Source organism: Aythya ferina, assembly GCF_964211825.1.
Source record: "Aythya ferina genome assembly, chromosome: 14".
In the NCBI taxonomy this organism is placed as follows: domain Eukaryota; kingdom Metazoa; phylum Chordata; class Aves; order Anseriformes; family Anatidae; genus Aythya; species Aythya ferina.
The window spans coordinates 12790945-12818220 of NC_140312.1; the positions used below are offsets into that span (position 1 = coordinate 12790945).

The 27276-nt window shown below is 49.3% G+C and overlaps 2 protein-coding genes across 12 annotated transcripts; one reads left to right on the forward strand and one right to left on the reverse strand.

Moving 5' to 3' along the window:
• Nucleotides 1-174: 174 nt before the first annotated feature.
• Nucleotides 175-17342, reverse strand: SMIM33 (small integral membrane protein 33). 5 transcript variants are annotated; one of them, XM_084535430.1, is made up of 7 exons: nucleotides 17194-17316; nucleotides 16300-16387; nucleotides 14186-14261; nucleotides 9424-9592; nucleotides 3611-3821; nucleotides 2775-2881; nucleotides 175-1848 (listed from the first exon to the last, which is right to left on the reverse strand). In XM_084535430.1, the coding sequence occupies exon 7, from the start codon at nucleotides 1669-1671 to the stop codon at nucleotides 1249-1251; it is 423 nt and encodes a 140-aa protein (XP_084391556.1). In that variant the 5' UTR covers nucleotides 1672-1848; nucleotides 2775-2881; nucleotides 3611-3821; nucleotides 9424-9592; nucleotides 14186-14261; nucleotides 16300-16387; nucleotides 17194-17316; the 3' UTR covers nucleotides 175-1248. The 5 variants fall into 5 exon arrangements, 3 of the variants coding, with proteins under 3 accessions (XP_084391556.1, XP_084391557.1, XP_084391555.1); XM_084535431.1 differs by lacking the exons at nucleotides 14186-14261; nucleotides 16300-16387; nucleotides 17194-17316 and adding an exon at nucleotides 9906-10416; XR_014697841.1 differs by lacking the exons at nucleotides 175-1848; nucleotides 2775-2881; nucleotides 3611-3821 and adding an exon at nucleotides 6185-6979 and having other exon boundaries at nucleotides 16300-17342.
• ECSCR (endothelial cell surface expressed chemotaxis and apoptosis regulator) lies at nucleotides 5428-26040 on the forward strand. 7 transcript variants are annotated; one of them, XM_084535423.1, is made up of 11 exons: nucleotides 5428-5616; nucleotides 15524-15568; nucleotides 16149-16193; nucleotides 18105-18215; nucleotides 18744-18791; nucleotides 20665-20745; nucleotides 21293-21391; nucleotides 22651-22749; nucleotides 23355-23391; nucleotides 24753-24852; nucleotides 25403-26040. In XM_084535423.1, exons 1-11 carry the CDS (start codon nucleotides 5559-5561, stop codon nucleotides 25409-25411), a joined length of 732 nt encoding a protein of 243 aa, XP_084391549.1. In that variant the 5' UTR covers nucleotides 5428-5558; the 3' UTR covers nucleotides 25412-26040. The 7 variants fall into 7 exon arrangements, with proteins under 7 accessions (XP_084391549.1, XP_084391550.1, XP_084391552.1 ...); XM_084535424.1 differs by having other exon boundaries at nucleotides 5429-5616; nucleotides 20665-20712; XM_084535426.1 differs by lacking the exon at nucleotides 20665-20745 and having other exon boundaries at nucleotides 5429-5616.
• The last annotated feature ends 1236 nt before the right edge of the window (nucleotides 26041-27276 follow it).

Below are 27276 nucleotides of genomic sequence, written 5' to 3' on the forward strand. Positions count from 1 at the left end.
GCACTGTGTTGCCACTCTTTAAAGCATGTGTTGACATACGAGGGGAGGGGGAGACTCAGTGGTTTCCAGCTCAACCAACATCCACACCTTATCCACGTAGGTGTGGGAAAGCTGGAAATGCATTATACCCTCTGGAAAACAGATGGAATAAAATCAGAAGAGAAAACAACCACATACAATATAAATTATATTTATTATAAACACCACCATTTTCCAGCAAGTCCAACTGCTACTTTAAAGCAAGCAAGAACAAGCTGGAATCAAGTGAGCCGGAGGAAGCCGGAGCACCTGCCAGGTCAGCACCTGGAGGAAGGGGTGAAAGCCCCCGGTCCTTGCCCAGCCGCACACAGAGGGATCTGTGCCGAGGATGCAGCTTGGGGTGAGCACAGATCTGGCTTTGCTGTGCTGGCGTGGCAAGGGGAGAGGTGGAGCTGTGTTTGATTTCTGGGACTATGCAGCGGAACAAATCCTGCTGTCACCCTGCGGGGCCAAGGACAATGTTTCACCCCTCCCTCTGTACCTGGACCTGCCCGGTGTGGCTGAGACACGCCAACACCCATCCCAACAGTGCTCTTCCTGGGCCCCCAAGCAGAGCACGGAGCTTTTCCTGGTCCAGGGGCAGCAGACAGCAGTGGGAACGATGATGACGACCACACTGAAGATGCCCTCAGGTCTCCACACTCTGTCGTTGTGCACAGAGATGCTGCAGGCTGTCTGTCAGTGGGGTGAGCCCATTTTGGGGCTGGCAGAAGGGAGGACAGCATCCAACTCTCCAGCAGAGGGGAAGGGGCTGAGGCATGGAGGGCAAAAGGGACTGGAGGCTTTTCTGTGCCACACCATCAGAATAAGGGGGGCACTGTGTATGGAGAAACATCCTTAATCCAGAAAGCAACTCCAGAGCAGGCAACTTCCAGCTCCTGCCGAGGGGCTGAGGGTAAACTCAGTGCCCCCAGAGCAGGGACCAAGATGGTTCTCCTGGGTGCTCCCAGGCAGTGTGGGACAGCCTGTGGGTGAAACCAGGGCAAGAAAAATACTAAAGCTGTCCCATGCAGGCTGACCCAGTCCCAGAGCCTGGGCTGGGGACTCAGCTTTTGCTTGGTGCAGCCAAATAACGGTGTCATTGCCAATGGGTCACTGCAGTGACACTCAGCCCCCTGGAGACAGGCACCATCCTGGGGTGATTCCCACAACCCTCAGCGTGCAGAAAGTGGCAAGTCCCGGGCAAAGCCATCATCCCAGTCCCTATTTTCACAGGTAGGTGATCTCGATGACGTTGGGCTCGACGCTCCTGCAGGGGAGGTGGTGCCTGCAGGAGCACTGGCAGCTCAGGCCGGCCGTGGCCACGCTGCCCGGCTCCCACGGGCCAGGCTGGGCAGGAGGCTTCTTCTGGGAGCCCAGCTTCTTCCAGTCCGTGAGGTGCACCCCGTCGTCCAAGTCCTGCGGCATGGGCTCATGGTAAAGGGTGATCTGGATGGTGCGGAGCTGAGGGCCGTAGTGCACCATGACGATGATGAAAATGGCCAAGAGGACAAAGATGGCCACGATCATGGAGATCATGGGCAGGGCATCAGATTTCTTCGTCATGCTCCTAACGACGGAGACAGGAGTGAAGGCAGCCACATCCTGGAGCTCAGGGTGTCTCAGCTGGCTGCCGAGTGCGGAGGCGTTCATGGCTGAGCAAGCTGAGCTGGGACAGGAACGTGGGATGGAGAGGGGTCGTCACTGAACGGGGGCTGTCTAATGTCCTTGTCTCCTGTCCTCTTTTCGGTAGCTCCCGCTGTCACTGTACCTGCAGCTCTCCAGCCCTGGAGACTTGGAAGAAGGCTCTGGATGCACTTTGCTCTAGATCTAGGGAAAAGATTCAGTGTGAGATAAGGACTCTGGGCATTCAGCAAACCCTCCTGAGCAATGTGCAGCTCTGGGCTGGGACTGGCAACGATGAATGCTCATCCTGCCCATGTGTCCCACAGGAGGGCAGGAGCCTGCCCAGACACCCCGGGGCAGCGAGCAGCAGCACCCAGGGGGTTTAACAAGACTGAACACAACCAAAACCTATCCTCTGCTGCTGCCCAAGTGCTCAGGGTGACAGGACAGCTCTGAGCGAGTGCTTCCTGCAAGCAGAAGCACAGCCCCAGCCGGCTGCCAGGGAACGGGACTGTCCCCTGCGCGCTCCCTTCCTTGGGCTCAACAGACAGGGTAAATTTTGATGGTCACATCTGGGGCTGCAGCAATGGTGCCCTGGACACCGTCAACCAGGCAGACAACAGTGAACAGCCAGGGGCAGTGTCCTGCATCCCCTTGTCCTGTCCTGAGTCCCCTTGTCCCGGGCCCACTGCCACTGGTGACGGGGACCAGGAGCCCCTGGAAGGGAGCCCCCACCCCTCCCCTCTTCCCCCCAGCCCCACGGTGCTAATCCAAGCCCAAGCCCCCCGGAGAGCTCCCTGGGAGGCCCAACCCTGCCAAAACCTCTGCAGGTCAAGCCAGATGTGAAACCCCACAGGAGACAGCACAGCAGAGAGCTGGGAGCAGGCAGCAGCAGAAGGGAAAGGAGGAAAGCCCCACAGGGGTACCTGGGTGTCCCTGCTCCGGGGGAATCATCACCTCCGTCAGGGAGGGCAGGACCAGCAGAGGAGCCTCCAGGAAGGTGCTGCGGGGGCTGGCAGGGTGTTGGCAGGGCTGGACTCACCTCGGAGGCTGCCACGTCACGCCTGGGACTCCCTGCGCGGAGGAGGAAGCGCCTGCTCATCCCACACACACACGAGGTGCTGCCTTACCTAGCACAGTGCCACATCAGCGCTGCCGCCTCTTCCTCGCTGCCCCATGTGGGGACACAGGGGCAGGAAGTGCTCCTCTCGCTCCTCTCGCTCCTCTCGCTCCTCGGCTGCCAGACAAGCGGCTTTTGTTCAGGGCGAGAGCACCCACCGCCCCTCCGGAGGCACGTGCGCAGCCCCCAGCTTTCCAACCGCAGGAAACCTCCCTCCTTTCAGCCGACCCGTCCTTAAATATCACTGCACTTAGGAATCAGTGTAAAAGTCACCCTTGTGTGCGCGAGCTGTTTGCAGAGCCCGGCCAAGCGTGTCCGCACAGCCCCGCAAGCTGCCAGGCTCCTCGCCCTGAGAGGTGACACAGCCCCAAGGCAGGACCGTGCCAGCCCCGCGATGGCCAGCAGCAGGGTGAGCCCACGCTGCTGCTGTTCTGAGGCTCTCACCGTGCTGCAGAGACACCCAGCACACCAGCAGTGCCGCCGTGGTGGTGTGGGTGACCGTGCTTCCCCCCACTGTGCTCTGCCAGCACCAGCCACGTGCCCAGTGATATCTGAGCACTTCACAGCCGTGCTGGTGCTGCTAATCCCACTGTGGGGCGCAGAGATCTCAAGGACCGTGGCAGCAAGGTGTCAGGGATGCCCCAAAGCTGGGCAGTGTTCACCCTCCCACGCAGGTGGGTGCTGTCCCCCAGGCCTGGGGACACCGTGCAGTCTGACCACGCCACCGGGCTTCACCCCCAGCACGTCACAGTGCGGAAATGATGGATTTTTGGAGATTTATCCCTGCAAAGCCATTACGAAACGCCACCTGCCCCAATTCCTATCTCAGAACAAAACTGCTCCTACCTGGAGGCTGCGTCTCAGCAAACCAGCCTGGGTGAATATTCGTGCTCCATCTTTCCTGTACACAGGGTGGGGAACACTTCGTCCCCCACCCAGCCGAGCAAGCTTCCAGCAGAGATGTGGCTGCACGTTAAAGCTGCTGCTTCTGGGAATTTGCGCTCGTTTCAGGATTCAGTAAAACCTTAATCTACAGCATAATCTCTGAGCATCACATCTGTGCAAGAGAAAAAAAAATGGTTGTGGGGGGGGGGAGGCCGCTAACAGAGGTTTTGTGAAAGCAAAATCTGCTGTGAGATGATCAAGATGATCGAAATCAGGTTGGACGAGGGCAACCTGATCCAGTGGGTGGCATCCCTGCCATGGCACGGGGTTGGAACCGGGTGATCTTTGAGATGCCTCCCAACCCGAGCAGTTCTGTGATGCTGTGATTCTATGATCCTGTGTTGGCTGCTTTTAGTTTGCATTACAGTGTCCCCAGCTGGGCTCGGCATGCCTGACATGGCTCAGGGCAGTCTTCTGGAGGAAGAGGGCTGTTCGGGATGGGGGGACAGACACAAGGGACGTGTTGGAAACCTGCGTTGTCCCAGTGCAGAGAGCAGAGCTCTGGACCCACAGGGCTGAGCACGGAGCAGCCCAGGGCAGGAGGTGCAAACGCTGCACTCCCCCAAACACCTGCCCCCCCTCCGATCCAGCCTCCCCTGGGCTGCCAAAGGGAAACAAACCCATTTCCCCTATAACAAGGCTTTTTGTAAGGAAACAAAGGGCTCTTCATCTTGCCTAGCACAATGAGGGGCAGCACAGCCTTTGGGGAGTCTGAGGCAGGGAGAAGCAGCCAACAGGGACAGGCACCCACACAGCTCCCAGTCTGACCAGTCAGCCCCAGCGGGGACTCTGCTGACCGCACACCCACTCTGGGTGTGATGCAGAGGGCACAGGGGCCAATGCTGAGGAAATTCCTGACACTGTAACACCACCACCCTCTGGATTTGGCCCCCAGAGTCCTGCAGGGACCCTCTGAGACAGGTGGGCGCTGGAGCCCTGCCCATATGGAGAGACTAAGACCCGTTTCCCCCCCCCCAAAAAAAAAAAAAACATTAACACCCAGCATGGGGCAATGTATTGCCTGTGAAGTTCAAGCTATGCCAGCAGGGGACAGACAGAATGTGCAGGCAGGTGCCCAACCCAGCACAAAGTCAGGGCCAAGAAGCTGAATGTCCCGAGCCCCCTGGTGAGCAGGGCTGGATGGGGGGCAGGACCAAGCCAATTTTCCAGTTTGATCAAAGAACGGGATTAGGGTCGGTCTAAGCCTGTCTTGTGCAGGACGCCCTGTGGGGAAGGATGCTGGTGCTACACAAAAAGCAGTATCCCAAAACCAGCAGTCCTGGTGCCCACACTTGCTGGAGCTGCACGGGGAGGAGCAGGACGAGGGCTCAGAGAACGTGGAGCACTGGCTGTGAGATAGCCCAGCTCCACTAGGATCAGGTATTTCCAAACCCCTCTCAGGGATTTTAAGCAATCCCCTCTCAGGGGATGACCAGCTCCTCCAGACCAGCGCAGCCCTCACGACTGATGCGGAGCAGATCACCTGGGGCACACCCTTGCCCCAGACGTAATCTCCAAAAAAAAAAAAAACAGTACTACAAAGACCCTACTGAGGCCCAAGGCCGGGCAGGCCCACTGTGCCGCTGCTGTCCCTGCTATGAGAACTGAACTCCCCAGCACATCGATGGCGAGGTTTCCTTTGCCGTCGGTAAGCGATGTCTCATATCCTCTCCGACCATAATGGGCTAAAAAACACAGTTCCCCTGTGGATTCAGCCCATTTCCTTCTATTCTTTAACAGGAAGCTCTGCTAGAATCAGCCCAAGCAGGCAAATCATTCCTCACCCTCTTTTCACTCTCGGTATGGACACAGCCCCAGCCGAGCTGCACAGCCACGAGCCGAGGGGAAGATGCTGGCTCCGTCCGTGCACCCGCTCCTGTGGTTGTTTGGCTGCGTGCTCATCAGAGGTAAGGCGCTACGAGGATGGTGACACGGTGCCAGGGGTGGGTTTGGGGAGCCCAGCCCCCCAAAGGGAGCCGGACAGAGATTTAAGCGTGGAGTAGCTGCCGCCAGAAAAGCCCGAGCTTTAAATTCAGGGGTGGCAGGAGTCAGGTTGTTGGGGGAAATCTGGCCGTGTCAGGTGTTATGGGGTTTGTTTGACTGTGCTGGAATAGCAGAAATTGTTTTGTGGTTAACAAAAGGCTTGTTTCTGTTGAGGCATACTGAGGCACTGTGTAGCAAGTGGCTTCTGTCAAATAAGGGTAAAGGTGGTACTTTTACATGTACAGGACATTTTCCTCAGAAGTAATTTTTTTTCTTGACTTAAAATTTTCTTCTTGCTGATGTAAACACAAAGAGCACATAAGTCGGGTGCAAGACTCACGCAGTACGTGTATTGTCCTTATTGCAGTAATTCTGCTCCTAATTTTGCTTCACACGTGGATCGTGGTGGGGGATGCAGTGAGCGTACCTCCAAGGAACGGGTTTCCCGTGGTGAAGTGTGACAGGTTGCTTTCTCCTGCATCCAGCCACCTCTTGTGCTGGTGACAGCTGTAGGAGCTGTGAGCTCAGAGGCATTCAGAGGCACAGACTGCATGTCACTGCTGCTTCTAACAGAAAGCCACCTAAAAATAATACCGTGTTTCTTAAATCCAAAGATTTTATTATTAAACCATGAAGTTGCCTATAGGTTACAGCCACTGCATGGGTATTCAGAGGATTTTTAAAAGACACGGAACATGAAGACAAGTCAGGTGCTAGCTCTCAGAAGGAAAAGCAAGTAGACTGGAAAATGTCTCTTTATTAGAGGGCTGCTGACTTCAGCAGAGGGGTAAATTGTGCCTGGCGGAACTTTGAAGCCCCTTGGCCATGCTGCTGTGCTTCTTAATACCTGGCCAGAGTGCATTTCTTCCCCCTTACAAATATTTGGCATGGCTCGCACAAGACAGGGATGTTAACAAGGTTGTCAGCACTCTGAGTCAGCTGCACTCTGCCAGGAGCAGCCCGCCTGCCTTCAGTTGATCACATTACCCAAGATATTTGCTCCCCAGGTTGACCCCACCTGTTGCAGGATCAGGTGGAAGGGATGCCACCTCTATCCTTCAGTCCTGAGTGCGTCACTGTAACTCTGTTCTCTGCAGTCTGCTTCAAATCACGGGGCAGAGGCTGTTTCTACCAGATGTGTGGTGCCAACAGGGCCAGTAGGTGCAAATGATGAGAATGGCATTGCTGGTGCTTGCTGTGCTGCAGTTGGACCTCTGGCTTCAGTCAAAACCAGCCTTCAACATTATTGTGTGTTTTGTATCATTATATTTGCATGACAGCTCTGAACTAGAAATGAAATGAAGATTAAAGCCAATGTTATATTAAAGTCACTAAGGCGGCCTGCTACTTGGGGGCTATTGCTGCTTTGCCTTTTGCAGAAGCCTAAGTGAAAGGGACAGAGAGCAGGTCAGAGATGCTGCTGGCTCCCTGACATGCATGCAGCTGAGGAAGGGAACTAGGAGATCTTAAGGCAGAAGAGCTTGGTGGTCTCCTTGCTCTTGAGCAGGTGGAAGTAACCTTGTGAAGCCCCAGCGTTGTGCAGAATAGCTGGCTGGAAGCTACTCTCCACACAGGTTTTTGGTGTTTTTTGCAAGTTCATTAGTTTATTAATTAATTTTATTAATTTGAATTCCTAAGCTTACGGTTACTTCTGAAGGAAGGTTCCACTACTGTTAGTTTGAAATCGCTCAAGTGGGAAGTTTTGGACCACTTCCAATCTTTTTTCCATCCCATAGAAACGCTTAACGAAAAATTTGTCCAAACAAACCTCTTCCTATGAACAGTTTCCATTACAATGGGCAGGCATTTCCCAGACAAAAGATTTCCACTGCAAAATTCCTTCTGAAAGCTGGTGAGAACCCAGCAGCATTTTCCCATTGATTGCTGCTTTCCTTATCTGCATGGCAGCAGTGAGTGGATACTGCCACAGGGAGCACGGCCCAGAGGTAATCAAAGAAATGGGGTGCAGACAGAGGGCAGACATCCAGTAACAGCAGATCTTCCAGACAACACTTGCATCCCAAGATGAGGGCATCATCCAGTGCATCCTAGAACTGACTCCTGCTGCTTGTTCTGCCTTGCTCCTCAGACAACGGGGACAGAATTTGTATTCTTTAGACACTCAGGTGGTTGTAAGATCATATAAGAGATTTATGCTGGCCCCAGCCACAACAAATTACAATGCTTTTATAAATACACCTGCCAAGATGTCTTCTCTGTCATCGCAGGGAGTGTTAAAGACACCTAGTTCAGATTCCGTTTCTTATACCACCAAGTGGCAGAAGGCTTCTCCAACTCTACAGACAGCTCTTTTCTTTGCTAGTCTCTGCCCATGCCAGGTGATGCCCAAGGGTATCCCCAAGACCCCTCCCTGACCTTTCTTGGGCAAAAAGGAGAGGCCAGAGCAACCCTGGCCTGACGTACAAGGAAGAGAAAGCAGGAGGTGGTTCGGAGAAATGTTTGTTCACAAAACAAACTGCTCCCTTCTAGTTAGATGAAACTCTGCTGATGACTCTGCAGAGCTGACTTAACTGGAGGCTGTTTCCAGCAATTATGTTCCTTACAATAGGTGAGTCAACAACAGGTGTCCTTGGAGGAGACAGTGCTGGTAAGCAGAGCAAAAACCCTCCTGCTGGGAAAGCCAACGTATGGGCTCCAGCCCAGGCTAGAAACAGGAGATCCGTGCCTCGCACAGCACGAGCAAAAGGCATCACTGCCGAGCCTCAGCTGGGAGGTCTCATTACTTCACTTCACAATGAGCCCACTCAACATAATCCAACCATGGCAGTGACAAGTAGCTTCCCCTTCAGGCATTTGTAGATTTATGGGGCTGTTTCTGCCCTTCAGAAGAATCACTGCAGTACAGCAGGAAGGAGCAGAGCCCCATCTAGTATCTCTGGTTGTGGTGGTCTTTGGAAACACAGAGGTTTCAAGGAGACTCTGCCCTTAATGCCAGTAGTTGGTAGAACTTCCTACAAACTTGGTAAGACAGCAGGAATGTGGTAAAACAGTACTGCCTTACTAGCAGTTAAATTTCACAGCTTAGTAAGAATTTTCTTACCACTTGCTGGTAAGAAAGCACCGGTCTGGGACCCAGCTCCCCATGATCAAGGCTCTGGACTCAGCGATGGGACAGCGACATTGCAGCACAGATGCAAGCTCACAGCTCGGGCTTGCCACCCCGTGTGAAGAGAAGGCTGAGCTGCCTTCAGGCTCATGCTGAGCTGGTTGTTGCAGCAACATGAAAGAGGGGGCCACAGAGATGTGGATTCTGCCCATCCACCCTCCAGAGCAAACCTTTCTGCAGCTGGGGATGGCCACCAGTAGTTCTCAGCAAGGGAAAGGATGCAAGAAGGCTTTTGCCACACTGGGTCACCCCCAGCTTCAACCCCCACCACACACAACTGTAATTTCTGCATGCTTCCAAAGGTGGCACAGCTCTGAGCAAGCAGCTCCAGGCATACGACCCAATAAGCTCTTCTCATGTTAACTAGAAGTGACTCTGGAGCAGCTAAGAACCTTGGAGTCAAACTGAAGTCAGTGCAATTGTTAGCCAAGGAACAGCACGTCACAGCTGACAATGCACTGGGTGGGACACAGAACCACTGGGTTTTGTGTTTTAGCACCCCATGCTTTGTTTTCACCAGATATGAGACAGGACTAATACAAAAACTCCCATCTATTAAAAAAAAATAGGAATAAAAATAGGTGATATCGTCAGGGTCACTCACCTAAAATTTGGAGCCAGATGGAGCCTGTCAGGTCAAGCAGCTTTGACTGCCTCTTCTGCAAATGTGGTGTTTCAGGGAACAGCAGAAAGGTACCAGCCCAGCATCAATGCTGGGGCTAAATGAATGCATCCAGGCAAGGACCGCTTCACCTGTCCTTCAAGCCAGGAGACTTGAGAAAAGAAAGTGAAAAGAATGGGAATTAGGAGAGCTCCCCATGCCACCAGCCCTGTACAAACCTCAATTCCCAGGTCACTAAGTGGGAACTGAACTGAACAGCAGCTGGCATTCCTGTGTGTTTCAGAACTGCCACACAACCTGGCTTTTACCAGCAATGCCACAACTCTGCCCAAGAAACGCTGGGGAATATCTTGGAATTCTTGGAAATCATAATAATTAAAAAAAAAAAACTTGTGAATAAACGTGGAAACTGTGACAGAGAGCATCCAGGAACCTGGAGGAAGGGGGATGTGCCTGACAAGTACCCAGCACTGATCCCCTGCTGCAGGGAACAGCAGTCCGTGTGCTGTCACAGGGCTCTGTTGACATCCGTCCAGAGGTACAGCACATGAGCAAGTTCAGCAGCTGATCCCTGCACCAGCTGGAACACACATTTGGTTAGGAACAAAATCCTACAAGATAATGAGGACCACCTGCAAGGTGACCTGTACAAAGCAGAACCTGGGCTGAGAGCCTAATTAAGGCGTGAAAGCAGCGCTGAGCAATGAGCTTGCAGCTCACGATGCCTTCTCTGCACCTCAGTTTCCCAGCATCTAGAAAACAAAGCAGATTTCAAAAACAAACATGTCGGGGAGAGAACTGTAACCAGTAAGTAGCTGGGAGGGTCACAGCAGGGCAGCCTGCTTGGAGTACACATTTATTCCTCAAACATTACAGAGAAGTGCATGGACCAGGCTTCAGGGATGCAGCCAGGAAGAAAAAAAAAAAAAAAAAAAAAAAAAAAGAAAAAAAGAAAAAAAAAAAAGAAAAAAAAAAAAAAAAGCCCTGTTACTTTCTTCTAGGAGCAACCATTTTTTAGTGGGGAAAAACACTTCATCGCATACTGCGATGTTACAGGTCCCATTCCGTGCATGTGGCTTCCCCACATTGTTTGTCTTCTGGCTTGTTTTCTACATTCAAGTGGGTTTTAATTGGCTTCCGCCAGAAGACTGATCTGCTTCCAGAACAGCTTAATGGAGCACGATGCTCGGAGAGGATGCCCAGACCTGGGTGCAGCCCTGAGGAGCAGAGGAAGGCCAGGATTGTTCTGAATCACTGACAAGATCCGGGCTGAATTCCTGCCTCTCTGAACTTTCCGTAACGCTTTGGCCAAGCCATTACCATTCAGAACCATGCAGCAGTGAGCTGCCAAACCCCTCGAATGTCATTTGAGAATTAGGTGTTTAAATACCACTGTGGGGCTGGGACCTAATTTAGACTGTCAGTTATCAGGTCTGCATAACAACACTTCTCCTCTCTTCCCACATTTTCTGCCTCATCCTGTCCCGAGACCTGCTAGGCAGAGGCACCTTTCCTTAGGTGCCTAATGAAATGGGAGCTCTGCACCTTCCAGGTTCCCTAACGCAGCATTTTCTTTCACGTAAAAGTGACAACAGTTAAGTGGTGTTGCTCTCTGCTGCTTCAACAGCTGCTGCCTTTCACCCAGGAAACAGCTGCACTCGCGTGAAGTGGTCAGCGTATTTTCGTCATGGGTGAGTGCACTGAAGCAGCAATACATGAACCGAAAAGTCTAATTTTAGATCGTCAGGTCTCTTCTGACAGCCTTTGTTTATACAACCTGCAAGCAGAAGGTGACACAAGGTTGGTACAGCAAAGCCTGTATGGCGCCACGCAGGGTCTAGAGCTCCCTGATGCACAATTGTAACAACTCCCCCAAAAACTGCTGCAGGAGAAGAGTCCACTACATGTCAGGGTTAGCAGGTGCCTCTCCCCCACCAGTTCTGCATGGATGGGACCAGTCCCAGTGCCTTCATATTGGTGCCAGAGAGCCCCCTGCGAACTCATCTAGTATCAGAACAGACTGGGCATCGCAAGCCCTCCTGAGCCTGGTGTGAAGACTGATGAAATGTTTTTCAACAGCTGACTTGGGTGTCTGGTACAGCAGTGCTTTATACCAAGGCCCTGAAAAAGGCTAGCTTAAAATACTAAAGTGGGAATACCTAAAAAACACTTTTTTCTTTTTCTTTAACATCTTTCTATGCTCTTCTGAGGGGTGAGCATCTGGCTCTGGGAACTTCTCAGCTGCCATGAAAGAAGGCTACATGGGAAGGCCCCTCTGTTCTCTGTCTGACACTCACACCTAACATCACAGAAGGACTGCTGCAAATAAATCCAAAATTCCCTTCTCATCTGCTGCAAAAATTAACCATGGAACAGCTAGCTCTGAGTCAGAGAGAAGAAATCCATCTGCAGCCTCACTGTGCCTCTCTGGAGCCCTATTGCTCTGGTCAGTAATCAGGAGCTTCCCATCCCAGCAGGAGCAGAAAACATCAGTTCCCATGATAAATCCCTCAGCAAGCTCCCCGTCCCCACCTAGAGACCCACAGCCCTGCCGTAAATCACCTGCACCCAAACACCCAAATAGCTTGGCTCTGCTTCCACTCAATGGCAAGTCATCCGAATGGCTTTGATGTGGATTGCAATTGCAGCTGTGCTGGCCGTGTCCTGCCCGTTATCACTAGCTGTTTACGTAGCTGCTGCAGCCAGGGCTCTGCTGGCAGGGCACAGGGAGGAAACGGTGCCGTGGCCAGGTGCCACCGCAGCAGGGCTCGCACAGCAGCCCCCGGGGAGCTGTGACACACGGCGCTTTGGTTCTGACCCACGTCCTGCTGCCCGGCCCCACGGCACAGCCCGGGTCTCTTCCTGCTCCGCACGTCTGTCCCCCGGAATTCAGCTGGGATGCTCAGCACCAAAAGAAAACAGCGAACATCATGGGACGTTTGATTATTTGAGTTGGCAGAGAAGGCATAACAAAAAGCAGGGGCCAGAAGTCAGAGCCAGACATGCTCCGCTTTGAAATAATGTGCTGTTGTGTTTATAGAAGGGCCCTTTATTACCGAGCAAAGTGCCAGAAGGCTTCTCCATCCCTTGGCCTCTTCACACAAGACTGGTCACTCCTCTGTAGCAAAGTTCAGATGCAGACAGCCAGGGTGTGCATCTACTTGGCCAGGTGAATTCCAGGGACTGTGCCCTGAAAAAAAACTGCTTGCTGATGTATTTTACAGTAACCCCAGGTTTACTTTGGCATAGTGTTTTCTGAGAACTTACGAGCCAGTGCTCTAGTCTGACCTTCGGCAAAGGGCTGATCTGTGGGGAAGAGTACCGCGAGCCTCTTCCTCCTATCCTAGCACTGGGGAGCCTGAGCTCTGAGCTTTCTGTGAGCCGTCAGCTCTGCCAGCACCAGGGCAGCAGTCATCTGCCATTCCCTCAGTGTCTCCTGTCCCTAGAGGCTCAGTTCAAGCTCTCGGATTTCTCCTCCGTCACCCCAAAAATGCTGAAATAAACTACCAGCTCAGAAGCCTTCCTCTCCCTTGTCCTTCAACAAAGTGTAAATAATAGTTCCCGATGCTTTCATGTGACATATACACTAAAAAGCTCCTATGCCAGTTTCAAGAAGGAAATGTGTCCCATGCAGTTACTTCTACCCATGGGAGAACAAGGTCTCTGCAAGAGCAATGGAGAAAGATGAACTGTTTGAGTTTGGCAGCTACGAGAGGTTATGGGCCCCCAAGATTATCCCAATACATTATTTTTTGTACAGACTGTAGGCAGAGTATTTCAAGGCATGTGCAAACCAACATCCAGAAACTGTGTTGTAAAGCTGCTCAAGAGGAAAGCCAGTACCAGAGAGAAAGCCTGGCAAATTTCTGGGGTCAAAGGAAACAGCCCACGTCACTGCACCCTCTCCATGGAGTCAGCTTGGCCCCCTGGGAGCAGACGGTGGCAGGGCTGCAGAGGGGTGCACTCCCCAGCCTCAAAACAAACATCTCAGCCCTTTTAACAACAGCCATGTGCCCAAAAAATCTCTTCTTCCCCCATTACACTACTTGATCCAGTAAGTGATGTTGCATCTGCCCATAATCCCATTACTAGACTGATGTTCATTTCACCTGCTCTTCAAAAGCTCCAGAGGAAATCCCACTATTCTCCTACGCAATCACTCGCTGCAATTTACTACCCTTATGTGAAGGCAGTTTCCTATTGCCCCCCTTTTTATTACTGCAGTTTGAGCCCTAGTTCTTTGGTCCTGTTCCCAGTGGAGGTAGAAAGGAAGGGGCTAATCTGTTTTCTATGTAACTACAGATCTAATCACATCTCCTCTCGTTTTTCTCTTACGGACTGGAAAAGTCAGGTTTTGCAGGCCTGCCGCCCAGTACACTAAAACAAAAAAAAAAGCAAAAAAAAAAGTTCTGAAAAGTCAAGTTCATAGCCAAATCCTACACTGAAAGTGGCTATGTTTTATTATGTATTCAGTGGTTTACACACTGTTTTGGTTCCTGTTTGGCTGGGATCGTTGTCATAAAGCCTTAGAGGAAGAAAACAATTAAGGCTCCAAGACAGTTTGCGTGAGAAAAATGACATCAATCAGCAGCTCGCTAGACCCAGACAGTCCCCTGAGGGGTGGGCTCCGAGCCAAGCTGCGATAACCCACACACGCTGCATGCTAAAGATCTCATCCCAGATATACACCACCGTCAGGGCACTCATCTGACCTCTTTCAGACAGCTACAGCATAGGTACCTACCACGAAGTTCACCACCTACACCACCTCTACAGCTCCTGGCGAGAAGCCGGACGTCGCAGGCTGTGCCTCCTTCTCCCTGTACAACAGAAATCTAAAATAGATCAGATCAATAGGGATTTAGAAGTCCCTGATCCTCTCTTTGATGAGAAAGGGAGCCTGGAGATTAGCTCTCCTGCAGGCTTGCTGACAAAGGGAGTGTAAGAACAAGCGAGATGAGCCTGGTGCACCAGTCTGGCTGTAGGGGCACACACAAGCACCGCGGTGCTCCCGCTGGTGCTGCTTCACTGAATCTCCCCTGCCCTTACCCCAGGGGCCACAACACCTTGCAAGGGCAGTAAACTGGAAGAATTCAACCTTTACTGCCATCATTTTTTGTCCAAAGCCTTTAGGAGCTATCAGCTGTTGTGGGACTCTGGTGAGGTGGGTCCCCAGTGCGATCTCTGGCTGTAATGTGGTTTCTTTCATGCATCTTAACCACAGGCAGCATCAGGATCACTTTCAATAACCATTTAGAAGTGCCAGTTAGGATTGCATTTCAAAATGACAGACTAAAAGTCACCTTTTCAAAGTTATACCAGTTAGTTTTGATTTAAGTATCAAGCGCACTTACCTCTTACAGTCCTTGTCCTCACATATGGGAAATGGTTTATTTCCTTTTCCTTTTAAAATGGCAGCACTTTTAATTGGCACCTACCTAATCATAGCATTCCAGGAGCTCAGACTTAAAGAAAAACATCAGGTATTCTGAGGGCAGGCAACACAGAAGATTGGTCTAGGGATGCCTTGTCATAAATCCAAAACAAACAAGCAAAACAAAACATTTTCAGTTGAGAAAACAGTCCCATTAGCTCCTGGAAACATTTACAAGCCTCATCCATCCACTCATTAAGGTCTCCAGGGTCTCAAAGCTTTCAAACATGTTTTAACTCCTTAAACAGCTCTAGAAAACAGGTCAAATGGCCCTTCTCTGCCAAGACTGAGCTGGAGGCAAGCAGCTCATGGGGAGGGAGAAACACCCCTGATTTATATGGCCTTGCATTTTCCCCATAGCAGAGAAAGGCAGTTCCCTGAAGGGTTTGGCTTTGTGGGGGCAGGAGGGCATTTATCCTGGCTCTATAAACACTAGTTCTAGCTCAGACAGAACCTAATGCCCTTACATACAAGCAAATGGTTTCACACAGTGCTTGTTACTACCCAGCTCATGCTTTGGAGGAAATTATGTATTTCAAAGTCATTCCTTCAGAAGATGAGGAAAACCCAAATCACACAACCAGCAAGAACGCTAATGTGAGTCACATTAGCACTGATAATACATGTACTTTTGTTGTTTCATTTCAGGTACTACAACCTCCACAGACGCCTCCACAGTCCACCCTGTAGCAGGTACCTCCTGGGTCACAATGTTTTAAAGTCTGTCTGGACATGGGTGCAGGAGCCCCCGTGTAGATGCAAACGGAGAGGCCACAGATGGGAAAGGCGCTGCAGCACCTGTTTGCAGGACCCTGCACTGCCCACCTCTGCCTGCCCATCACCGTCCTTCCCCAGATCTCCAGGGCTGATGGAGGGCACTGTACCCCCAAGTGATAACCTAGTAGTGATACCCTATTTCTGGTCTCTGCCTCCCAGCCTTGTCGGGAAGAACAGTGCTGCCTTCCAGGAGGCCCAGTGAAAGCAAAGGGTGATCCCACCTCATCGTTGCTGCCTGCTTCCCCAGATGTTTCCCAGCTGTTCCCCATCACATGCTCTGCTCTACACATCCTCAGAGCCAAAATCCCTTTGCCCACAGATCCCTGTAGCCACAACAGTGATAATCTCCTTAACACCTCTTGCTCCCATCACCCTTTCAGCCCTTATTGGCTCTAGGGGTCCCTTTCTGGCCCATCCTTCAAACCTCCCTGCAGGGACCCCACCACCGAGGAGCCTCGTGTAGAAGACTTCACCTCCGTGTCTGTTTGTGTTACAGACCGATCTCAATCAACCAACCCTGAAGTAAAGACCCATACCTCAGGTAATACACTGCAAAGGAGAAGGGCTTGTGCCTTCCCCTCCACCTCCCTCCAAGGGCTGTTACAGACACCCGTGACAGCACAGGCTTGCAGGACTATCGAGCTTACCTGGAGAGCCACAAGTCCTGCTTGGGGCATCCTGGCAAGTCTGGCTTATAAGGGGCCCATCTTTCAGCCCATCCAGCAATAAATTATTCTGTAAGGGACAAAATGGGGCTGTGCAGTGGCAGGTTGGAAAAGGACTGGGGTGGGGAAGAAGGGGGCTACTGTCTTGTGTGCACAAAGGATGCAGTTCCCCCAAGCCCAGGCTGGGCTGTGTCCACGTCCTCCTGCCTGGCATCACCCACTTCGCTGGGCAGCTCTTAATGCAAGGAAAGCTTGGAGCACATTTAAGCACAGGGCCCTGTACACAAGGTCTGGCCTTGGCTCTTGGGTGTCATAAGGGAAATAACAGCAACTAAGCCATTGTTAGCACTTCCATGCATTACATTCATTGTTCAATACTGCTCTCCTGATAAGCCTGAACAATTTTTTATTTTTTTTAACTAGAAAATTCCAGTGCTGTGCACAGCATCAGCACCTCGTACACAACAGGTAAACATTTTCCTCGTTTCTCTCAGAGGAAATGGGGAAGCGTTTCCTGAACTGCAGAGCCTGCACCAGCACAAGGACTGAGGTCTGCCTTCGTTTTAGTACAGTTATTAGCACGGGGGGTTGCTTTATCTACTTTCATAGAAATAGCAGTCAAATCACTTACAAGGACAAAAATATTTAGAAATAATGCAAATCTCTGAGGAGTTCCCTTACTTCATATCATTTTTCTGTTCTCCCCTTCTACTGAAACCAGCCTCAAGATGCTACCATGGGTACAGTCAGAAGCCCTGGAAGTGGGCAAAGGGAGCTGTTAGCAAGAGTTATGTGCTTCTATCTGCAAATACACAAACCCAAATACACACAATGAGATCTCTCCAACTCCAGATCCACATCTGTTAGTGCACTTACCTCTTTGGAGTCAGATTTTTCAACCATAGCAAGAGATCTCTTTCTAAGCATAGCTCCCCCTACCGAAGGACCATAAAAACAAAGGAAATGATCCCAAAAAAGATCTTACTCAGCTGTTATGCTTTGCAGAGGAAAAAAAAAAAAAAAAAAAAAAAAAAAACACAACACTCAGAAATCCAAATATTTTGTTAAAGCACTTAGATAAAAGAAGAAAGCATAAGACTGTTTTCACTCTTTGCTCATTTTATTGGAAAGCCATGAAAAGTCTAGATAAGTAACTTGCCTATAAATTCCAGATGGGTGATTAACTCTTCCTTGCAGAGGACTATTGAAAGCTTTTTTCCCTATTTCCTCCCTATTTTGCTCTGGACCCACAGGATCCATGTTCTGGCTTCTCTGAGTACCAGGTTGAGGAAGATGCCAGAGCTTCCAAACCATTGCAAGTAGTGAACGATTTGTGCCTAGAGACTTGGTGAAAAGAAATATGAAAGTCAGCATTTCATATAACAAGCAAATAAACATGTGGGTTCCAGACACTTAGTGTCCAGAGATAAAGTCTTTATTTCAAGATAAAACCCCTGCATTTTCAAAGTGAAGGAAAAAAAAAGTGATGGCAAAAGCCAGACTTTCTCCATGTAGCTCCTGAGCCCTGCCAGCTCAGCTCCTCTGCACACAAGCAGCCTTGCCAAAAGAAGCAAAAGTTAATGTTAATGTCAAAGTACAGAAACCCTGACTCCTTGAGCAGGACTGTTACCTTATCTGCTCACACCCATACTTTCCCTAGCAGATTACACACAACCTCCTAGGAGCTTGAGGATTCATTGCAGAAGCCATGCCCTCCACCAAGCTGTTTCTTACCAGAGCTCACAACAAGCAGAGCTCTTTAAAGTAACTCTTTGCTTACTCTACAGAGCCTTCAGTAAAGTCAACAGCACCGATTGACTTGAATCTCACCTGCACAGACAAGACTACTACAACCAAATCCTCTTCCATCCCTACAACACCAACATTGCCCACACGGAGTAAGTGCACGAAAATGGAAAACTCCAATTTTTGCTCAAGGCAGGACCAGTTTATGCATCCTGGCTTATCCACACAAACCTGGGTGCTTCATAAAGTCCCAGGCAGCCCATGCCACGCTACTTATGCAGTAGCAGCTGCTTTTGAATGTTTCAGCCTTTGCTAAAAAAAGGGCAGCTCATACCAGCACCCCAAAAGCATGTGGCTGGATGCAGCCATGGTCTGGATGTGACAACTGAGCAGAAAGTCTGCATAGGAAAAGCCAAATCCCACTTTACTTGGTAAAGCTTTGTGGAGGAGGAACAGACACCCCAGCCTTCTTGTCCTTGGCACACCTCTCCCACGTTCACCTCTCACGTACACTCTCAAATCACTGCATGGCTTGCTAGCTTGGCATCTTGGTTTTGCTTGGAGAGGAAGCTTCATGCCTAGAAACAAAGTTTTTCCCCCTTCAGGAAAACCCAACAGCTCTCCATAGCACAGTTAACAGCAGCTTCTAGACTTAATTCTCTTCTCCTTGTTTTATCCAGATGAAACATCTAATGGAAGCAGGAGCACTGCAGCTTCATCAACTCGAGGTACTTTGTCTTTTTATAGACTAACAATAAGTGCAGACAATTTCATGGCAATTAGCTTACTTGGTTTACACAGTGCAGGTTATTGAAGCACTGACCTATCTCGGCATCAAGACATCAGTAACACCCAAATTCATCTGATATCCTTACAAGCACTGATAAAACAAGACCAATTCCACTCAGCAACCTCTGCCTGGGATAAACTTGAACAGCTGAAAGACTGATCTACATTTAGAAACAAGGTGGCACTTCTAGCACCTTTTAAAAATGCTTTTTTTTTTTTTTTTTTTAAATTCTGATAGTATGCTTAATCCAGCTTGTACCAAAAATTAGAGAATTCAGTAAGTTTTCTCAGAATAAAGACAGAAGCCAGGTAAGTGGGAACACTGAAATCTGAACATTGATCTGATTCTCCATTAAAGGTTCACATTTGCAGTGGTCAAGACTGAAAAATTGTTTTGCCTCTCAGATCTTCCCTGACTCATGCAAGGTTAAAAACCCACTGTCAGCTCTGCCTGCACAGATGTCCAACCAGCACGTCTGTGCCCAGCTAAGCCAAGAGCCCTTTACATCAGAGCAGATTGCTATTAATTATAGCCCTGCTTTATCTGAAAAGCTCCATACATCTTCAGCTACATAAATGCTGCTGATGCTTCCAAAAGAGAGGTCTCCTGTTGTGCAAGACCCAGCGTTTTCCAGGAATGGGGTATCCATGCCAGGCTCAGCAAACAAAGCTTCTGCCCACCACCTGTGGCTAAAAGAACAATTTTAGAATGAAACAAAGGGTTTGATGACTGGTGGAAAAAATACAGCTAGTAGCTGTAAACCAGCTCCTGCCTCTTAGGACTGTTCTGCTCCATGCCGTTACTGGTTTCTCGCTGGTTAAAATTTGTTACTTCATATTATTTCTGTTTTCTTCTGACTTTTGGCAGAAGAACATTGCAAAGCCTGACATTTTCTGCAAGACAGGAACTCCAGTTCCAGGGCACCTCTGCAGCTGCCCACAGTTGCATTCCCTGCGCTCCAGCTCAGTGCCAGTAGCTGTTCTACACCTCTCCAGGCAGCGCGTGCTTTTGGCCAGCACTGCTTTGGGGAGGGAGAGAATGGGAGAGGAAAGAGATCCTGCTTGGCCTACAGATGATCTAAGCTGCAAAGTGTGACTTTCAGTGGCCTGACAGTACTTGTAGCTGTTCAATAAGGCCAGTGCAGACAAGCTGGATATTCAAAACATCAGAAAGCAGCAAAGGACCTTTCTTGTTTTGTTTTTTTCAAGCAAAACACATAGGCCAGCCTTAAATCTGCTTACACAGGCATTGGAAGCAGCTGTCACATACCAAAGAGCTTCCTACAAGCCAGTTTACCCCACTGAGAACTGGAGTCCTTGCTTGGAAAATATTCTGTACTGCCACAGGTAGAGTGCATACGGTACACAAGTTAGCCCAACTCAGAGTAGCTTAATTACTTCCTGATAACACAGCCTGCAGGACAACGTACACACTAATTTTGTAGAATCGCCTCTCCTTAACTTTTTTTTTAAAGCCTCAAAGTTCATAAGCAAAAGCAAACCTGTAACCTTTCTAGTTCACTATTCCACTGCTTAACTGCTGTATCTAACCAAAAACTGCATCTGGGACTGCAGAAACTAAGAATGAGCAGTTATACCTGGGTATTTGAGTTCCTTGCCTGAAGGAAGATTCAGGGAAAATAGCATAAAATGTCGGTGGGGAGGTTTTAGCCTGAAAATAAACCCCCCGTTTTCCTGCAAATCATCAGCTTTACTGTGAATACATCCAACACTCCAGCATGTCCATGAATTCGTTTGCTTATTATGTGATATTGAAGACAAAGACTCACGTTCTGCATTTCCTCTGTGCAGGTGAAGAACCCAAGAGAAATGAGAGTACCACAACAGCAGCAACTCAAGGTGCTCTCTCCCTTCTCTCAGAGATAAGCACCAGTACGTTTCACAGCCTTTTTCACAGCCAGCAGCAATGCCACTGCACTGCTACCTCCAGGCAGCATGGTGAACAGCTAACGAGAACCCAAGGGCCGCTAGCCGTCCCACGTAGCCCTTGAAAATCCTGTAAAGCTCTGCAGAAGCAGCACTTTGGGGTAATCTGTCAAGCCTGGGAACACTGGCTGCGAGTCACAGCAGGAAAGGTGCCAGCATGGCAAAAAGTTGTAAGGACACGTAGCAAGCTCCTTCCTCAATCACCCTCCCAGATCCACCTTTACCTGCCACACTCAGCTTCCTCATTGCTATCCCAGCAGATAACCCTGCAGGTGGGGAATCACTTCCTCAGACCGTTGATAAATGGGGGCCACACCAATGCAATCTGGTTCCCACCTATGTTACTTTGCTGTTCACGTTGATGGGGGCAGGCTAGTTATCATCTTCTGTAAAGTGCAAGTGCGAGTTAGGCCACACAACACTGCTAGAAATCCTCTTCCCAACACTGGAAGCAAAGCTTTATATAAATTTATTTTTTTCTCCTACCTTGCAGGCACCTCAGAAGCAGTTACCCCAACACTGGGCACCTCTGGCTACTCACCCGTGACTACTCTCACATACGAGAAGTCTCCACTGACTGTGGCAGCTTTTGGTAAGGTCCTGTGCAACATGGGGAGAAGGGGGGGGGCTTTTGTCAGGTCATACAGTGCTGGACACCCAGCTCCAACAGTGCTTCCCTGGGCACAATGCCTCGGTTTCTCTCTTTAGCACATGTGATCCTGTAATGTTCAAAGCACAAGGGGAAAATTCTTGCCACCTAGCACCAGCAGGCTAGGTACCTAATAAATACTCCTAGCCATGCCCAGTACACAAAGGACAGAATGTGAAAGCCCTTCATGGCTATGCCTGAGCTGGGGATCTTGCTCCTAGCTCCAGTGTGGAGCAAGACACATCCCAGCTGTGTTAGAGCAAGACCTGCACAAAATTATCCCATGCTACACCCTGGTTTCCCTGACAGGGCCTACAATAAATGTACTACCTGCCTAGTAGAATGAAGCTTAGCCTTTTAACCCCACAAACCTGTTCATATTCTGCCCCAGCCCTGCCTTATTGCCCTCCTTGTACACTTGCACCCTTCCCAGCAGGAAGCAGAGAACTCCTCTACACCATTCAGACCTTGTGTAAGAAAGGGGCAAGAGACACCAGACCTTGTCCTGACAATAGCTTTGAAGATAGGGACAGGGTAAATTTAAGAGATCCACTCTGCTTTGGAGTATACTGTCCCCTTCCTCCATGAAGTTAAGGGAGAAAAAAAAAAAAAAATTTGCTTCTACTGCACTGTAGGAAAAATCTTTACTTTTAAAAATACTTCTGAAATAAAAGTTTTGCTTATCATTTGCTTATGTACTACAAGGGAAGCCACTGAGTCCCAAAACTGCCTTAACAGGATGAGAGTCCTGTACAAAGCACAATTTACAGATGCCAGAATCAAATCTGTGCCTGGCCACTGGTTCATGAGATAGTTCACACTGTTCAGTCAATCAGCTTGTCTCGCCCCATTATATTATGTATTTATCTGACTTTACACACCTTTAGGATAAGATTTCTCAGCAGCAATAGGGATGTGCTGACCCCAATTAATCCCCAGTGTAATCAACTGACCTCTGCCTTCCTGTCACTGCCTTATCACCTAAATATGCACCAGAAGCCCTTTGAAGCTAAAGCACAGGAGGGTGAAACCATTCACTCTAGTGACTATTTACTTCCCTATGTCTTACATCCCGTGCTCATTTTAATGAAAATATTGATTTCCTACCCAAATTTTGACGAGTCAAGACCCTGCACTACCCCAGAAGCCAAGGATGGGAGTGTTGTTGTATCAATAGCAGACAGTTTTTCCTCCATCCCCAGGTGTCATCAGCTTCATAGTTATCCTGGTCGTGGTGGTGATCATCCTCGTCAGCGTGGTCAGCCTGAGGTTCAAGTGCAACCGCTCGAAGGACTCAGAAGGTATTTGCCCAGGACCACAATGAAAAAATTCATTGGTTACTAAATTTATTTGGCAATTCATAAATGAAGGACACCCTTGAAAAAAAATCTTACCTGGCAGGACATTTTGAAGCCCAAGTGAAATACAGATTTCACAGTTAGGAATGGAGTGTGAGCACCTCTTTGAAACCCCTGTCCAGATCCATCTGCACAAGGAAACAGCCTCAACTGCTGCACATGCTGCAGTTAGATGTGCCGATTCCCACAGGCAGGCAGCTCTTCCAGTGGAAATTATGGAGTTTGACACTCATTTTCTCTCAGAATCCCATTTCCCATTAAGCACTGCCCACTAGAGGGCAAGACTGATCTACAGCACGACAGATAGCTGCCAGAAGACCAGAGGATGCTAGCAACTGAACAGGCAGCAAAGCATTCAGTCCTGCCTGTATAGTGTTACATTATTTGAAGCACTTTTTCTAATCAACTCTCGAGTGTCCGGTGGTGTCTCTAATCTCATTTGGATTTCATTTATAACCCTGTACAACATAATTCTGCGTGCAGCTGACTTATTGCATAGCTGTCATGTTTTCTCACCTGCATATCACCAACTGCTTCTCTCCCTCCAGACAAACAGAAGCCGGGGAGCTCCATGGTATCGGAGAGGTAAGGTCACTCGCGCTATTCACACCCTGTTGAAAATGCATGTTTTATTCCACAACTCATTTTAGCCTGGGAAATAAGTGGCTTTGGCTACTCCAGTTTGAAGAAAAAAAATCAGGACTTTGAGACAGGTAAAAAAACACAAGTGCTGGTAAAGCCTCATCCTGCGTCTGATGGAGTCGAAGGTAGAAATTCAATGTTTAGGGGCCCTATTTCACAGCTGCACTGATAGCTGTGAAGGCTCATCACCTTCCAAAAAGCAATTTGTCTTTCCTTGCCTAGATACAGATGAGAACCTTGGGTTCTGCATTTCAAAGTAGTCTCAGTGAGATGAGATCACTCCCTGCAAAAAATAAAAATAAAAATATTCCAAGATCCCTGTTACTGCTATCTAACAGAATTGGGATAAGGGGGAGGGAGCAGGGGATGCAACCCAGAGCCCTTTGGAAGAAAAGCACCAAGTGGAGAATGGTCTGCCTGAACCCCACAGACAGTCACTGCTGCCCAAGAAAAAAGGCTGCACGCAGAAAGCACCATAAAACAAGGGCTGGAAGGGACCTAAGATGGAGAGAAAGTGTCAAAATATATTGCTCCTACTTTCCTATCCCTTCCCAGCAAGGTAACACCCCTGCTGTGAAAAGAAGCAAGGGACATAGGGAGCAGAATCATTAAAGGTTTAGATGAGAATTTGCATCTTTTGTCAGTGGTTCCTAGATCATTATCATAATGGGTATTTAAGTGATCTGCAGTCACATCAGAGCAGAAGTCCATGCCCCAAGGCACCCTAAACACCAAGGTCACCCCTTCTCCTTTGGCACTGAATGCCTATTCCAGCCCTCAGGGCAGGGAGAAAGAGGAACCCCAGCTTCCCAACGTGAGTACCTCTCACTCAGAAGAGGGGCTGGCAATACACGAGCAGCAGCAGCTGGTGCAGAAAGATCCAGGGCTCCCTTTGCATGACAGCTGCTGCAGATTTAAGAGCACAGCACAAAGGGCACGATAATGTTTCCTTTTCTTCCAGTTCTGGTAATGCCTACAGGGCTAGAAGGTAATGTAGTCACAGAGCACTGGATCCACACTGCTCCTTGATTCTGCCTACCTTGGCAGTACAGACAGCTGTGCTGTCTGCTGGCAAACAGCAAATCTGTATCCAAAATCATTTGAATGCACTCCTCATCTCTGCAGAGATCTTAACACAGAGGCAGGGGATGGGGGAATTGAGCACAAAGGATGCACCTGAATCAGGACAACAGATCACAAGATAGTGCAAATCAGTCCCCACATGCCCCCTTGCCTGTTTACCTCTATGTGAAGAAATTCCCTTCTTATTTCCTGGACTAATTAATGCCTTCTTTTGCTGACAGCTGTTCTGCAGGCACAAGTGAGAAGGATAACAGCATCACTCTGATCTCCATGAAGAACATCAACATGAACAACAGCATGAGTTACCCGCCATCAGAGAAGGTTTCCCTTTTAAGCCTTGCTTTTTTTGAAAGTTAGCTGGGGAGTATTTCTCTTGCTGGATAAGTGCATGTCTTTGAGGCATTTCTGTTGCTCTTATTCCTTCAGAAAGGTAATAAGCAGCTGTCAGCAAACACCTAAAAGTCCAACTGGGTTCCAGCGAGCCTGGTGAAAGTTTGGGTCCCCATCTCAAGTTCATCCAAGCTGCCTGAACTGAGGGCATCAAGTATACTTCATACTTATAGATGCCATCACCTAGGGCCAGCCAGAGCTAGAATCATTTGTCATTAAATTAAGAGCTAAAGCTTGCTGATCTGAAGTCAAGGTCCCATCCTCTAGTCCATGCTTCCCTCCGTCCTGCTTTGCAGAGCTGTTGGTGATGTTGGCAACATTCCCATCACTACTCTCAGACCCATTCCACATGAATAATCCACAGCACTGTAGGTTTTAAAGCTAAACTTGCACTTCGGCTTTATTTGAGGGACCACGTTGCTTAATTTCTTTTGCCAGCCCGAACATGCTGCTGATGTGCCACATTTTGTTCCTTTTGCAGGTGCTATGAAGCCAACACGGAGCTAGAAGCTGACACCTGACTACCAGCACTGACTTTCTAGGCTTTTTTTCCCCCCTTGGGGAAAGAGCAAGGGTGGACTTTTTATATAAATTATTATGCCCTTTTTGATCAATACATTTATGGTAGTATCCCATATAGCTTCTCCGACTGGAGGAGGGAAATGGGCTTTCTCCAGCTGTAGCCTGTCATGTTCAATGGTCGATATCTAACTGTATTTTTGATATGTCTTCAAACCCTCAGATTATTCCAGCAGCAAGAAGCACCAAGGAGCCACCTACCTGGCTAATAAACTGCTGCCTTAAATTAATGGCCTTTACAGTCTGTGCTAGACAGCCACAGGCTCGCCAGGCTGTTAATCAGCACAGCCCCCCGTTGAGCTAAACCCATGCCTTAGACAAGCACGACCTGAGGCTGAAGGCCTGATGGGACCGAGATGCCCAAATGCTAGGTCAAAGCACAGCCCAGCTGCTCCAAGCCCCTTATGCTTGGTGTCTCCCTGTCCCCACGGGGGGGGATGACCGTACCCACCTACCTCACAGGGTTGTTGTGAGGCTATGTTAACCCGTGTCTGTAAAGCATCTGGAAAGACGTGAATTAAAGGTGCTGCTGAAATGTAAGCTGCCATCTCAGATACTTTGCTGTCAATAACTAGCTTCAGGCAGACAGATCGGTGTCTTCCCACAAGTCCAACATACAAGGAGTCTTGTACGACACGCATAGACAGGCCTTTGAGCATAAGCGGGAGCAGTCACAAGCAAAACACTGAGCTACTCCAGTTCCTGAACGCTGTCAGCCTGAGTTTGCTGGGAGAGCTTCAGTCTTCTGTGCCACTGCTTTCCAGAGCTTCCCAATAGACCACAAAGGCAGACGCACAGCTCCCACCCTACCACAGCACCACACACCACCAACACATCCCCCCGTCACTAGGGTAAGGAGATGTTCCCTCACAGGCACGACATCTCACACCAGGAACCGGCTGGGTCATGGCCCACACTGGCTCAGCCCCAGCTGCCAGTCACCTACAGAAAATCACATCCTTACTAGCTGAGCTACAGAGGCTGATGGAGACATCAATACCCAGCTTCCATGCAACCACAAGAGAAACAGTGCTCAGTTGGGTAGTCCTGGAGCTCTCAGCTGCCTTACTCAGCAGCATAACGCACTGAAGCACAAACTCTGCAACTACCTTTGCCTCTGCCTGTCTCCACTGTGACTCCCGCTTGCAAGCTCCACCAGCTCCAGAGTCAGAGACCTTGGAGCACCTCATTTACCCGGCAGCAGAACACTGAGATACTGATTTCTCCTAGCACAAGCATCAGAAGCTCTCAACCCTGAAGGTAAATTGTGAAGTCAAGGAAAAAAAGATTTAGCCAAGCACTCAAAATAGGTATCAACTGCACATATTCCCCTGCACAGTCCAATGAAACATGTAATTTAGCTTGATTTAATTTTATGGGATGGTTACGAGATGCTTACTGGAGCATGCAATGCTAAAGGTAGCTGTGCTTCACAGCATGCAACCAAGTGTTCAGCATAATAAACACGATGTTTCACAACTCTTGTTAAGATCCAACACAATTTCTATTTTTAACATACACACCAGGTAGTTTGATAAGCACTTTTTTTATTAAAGTTTTTTTTCCAGTAAAATTTCCAAGAAGTAAACCATGACACTGCTCACCCTACCCCCACCAGGGCAGTGAGTTTGCTTAAGCACAAGAGCCCAGGTCACGACACCCAGCTTGGTGGATCCAAGCAGCTCCAGATCTCAGAGCTGTGACCCGGTGTGTGGGGACTCACGAGCAGATTTCATGTCTCAGGAGCACAGCTTAGAGGCAGCCTGTAAGCACCTG

What these genes read in the sequence shown, in the direction of transcription:
- SMIM33 (XM_084535430.1), bottom strand. Translation starts at nt 1,671, where the DNA reads ATGAACGCCTCCGCACTCGGCAGCCAGCTGAGACACCCTGAGCTCCAG.
- ECSCR (XM_084535422.1), top strand. Translation starts at nt 5,512, where the DNA reads ATGGACACAGCCCCAGCCGAGCTGCACAGCCACGAGCCGAGGGGAAGA. An exon ending in TCTCTCAGAGATAAGCACCA is followed by an intron (nt 20,746 to 21,292) that starts GTACGTTTCACA and finishes CCTACCTTGCAG; the next exon opens with GCACCTCAGAAGCAGTTACC. An exon ending in AGCTCCATGGTATCGGAGAG is followed by an intron (nt 23,392 to 24,752) that starts GTAAGGTCACTC and finishes TTTTGCTGACAG; the next exon opens with CTGTTCTGCAGGCACAAGTG.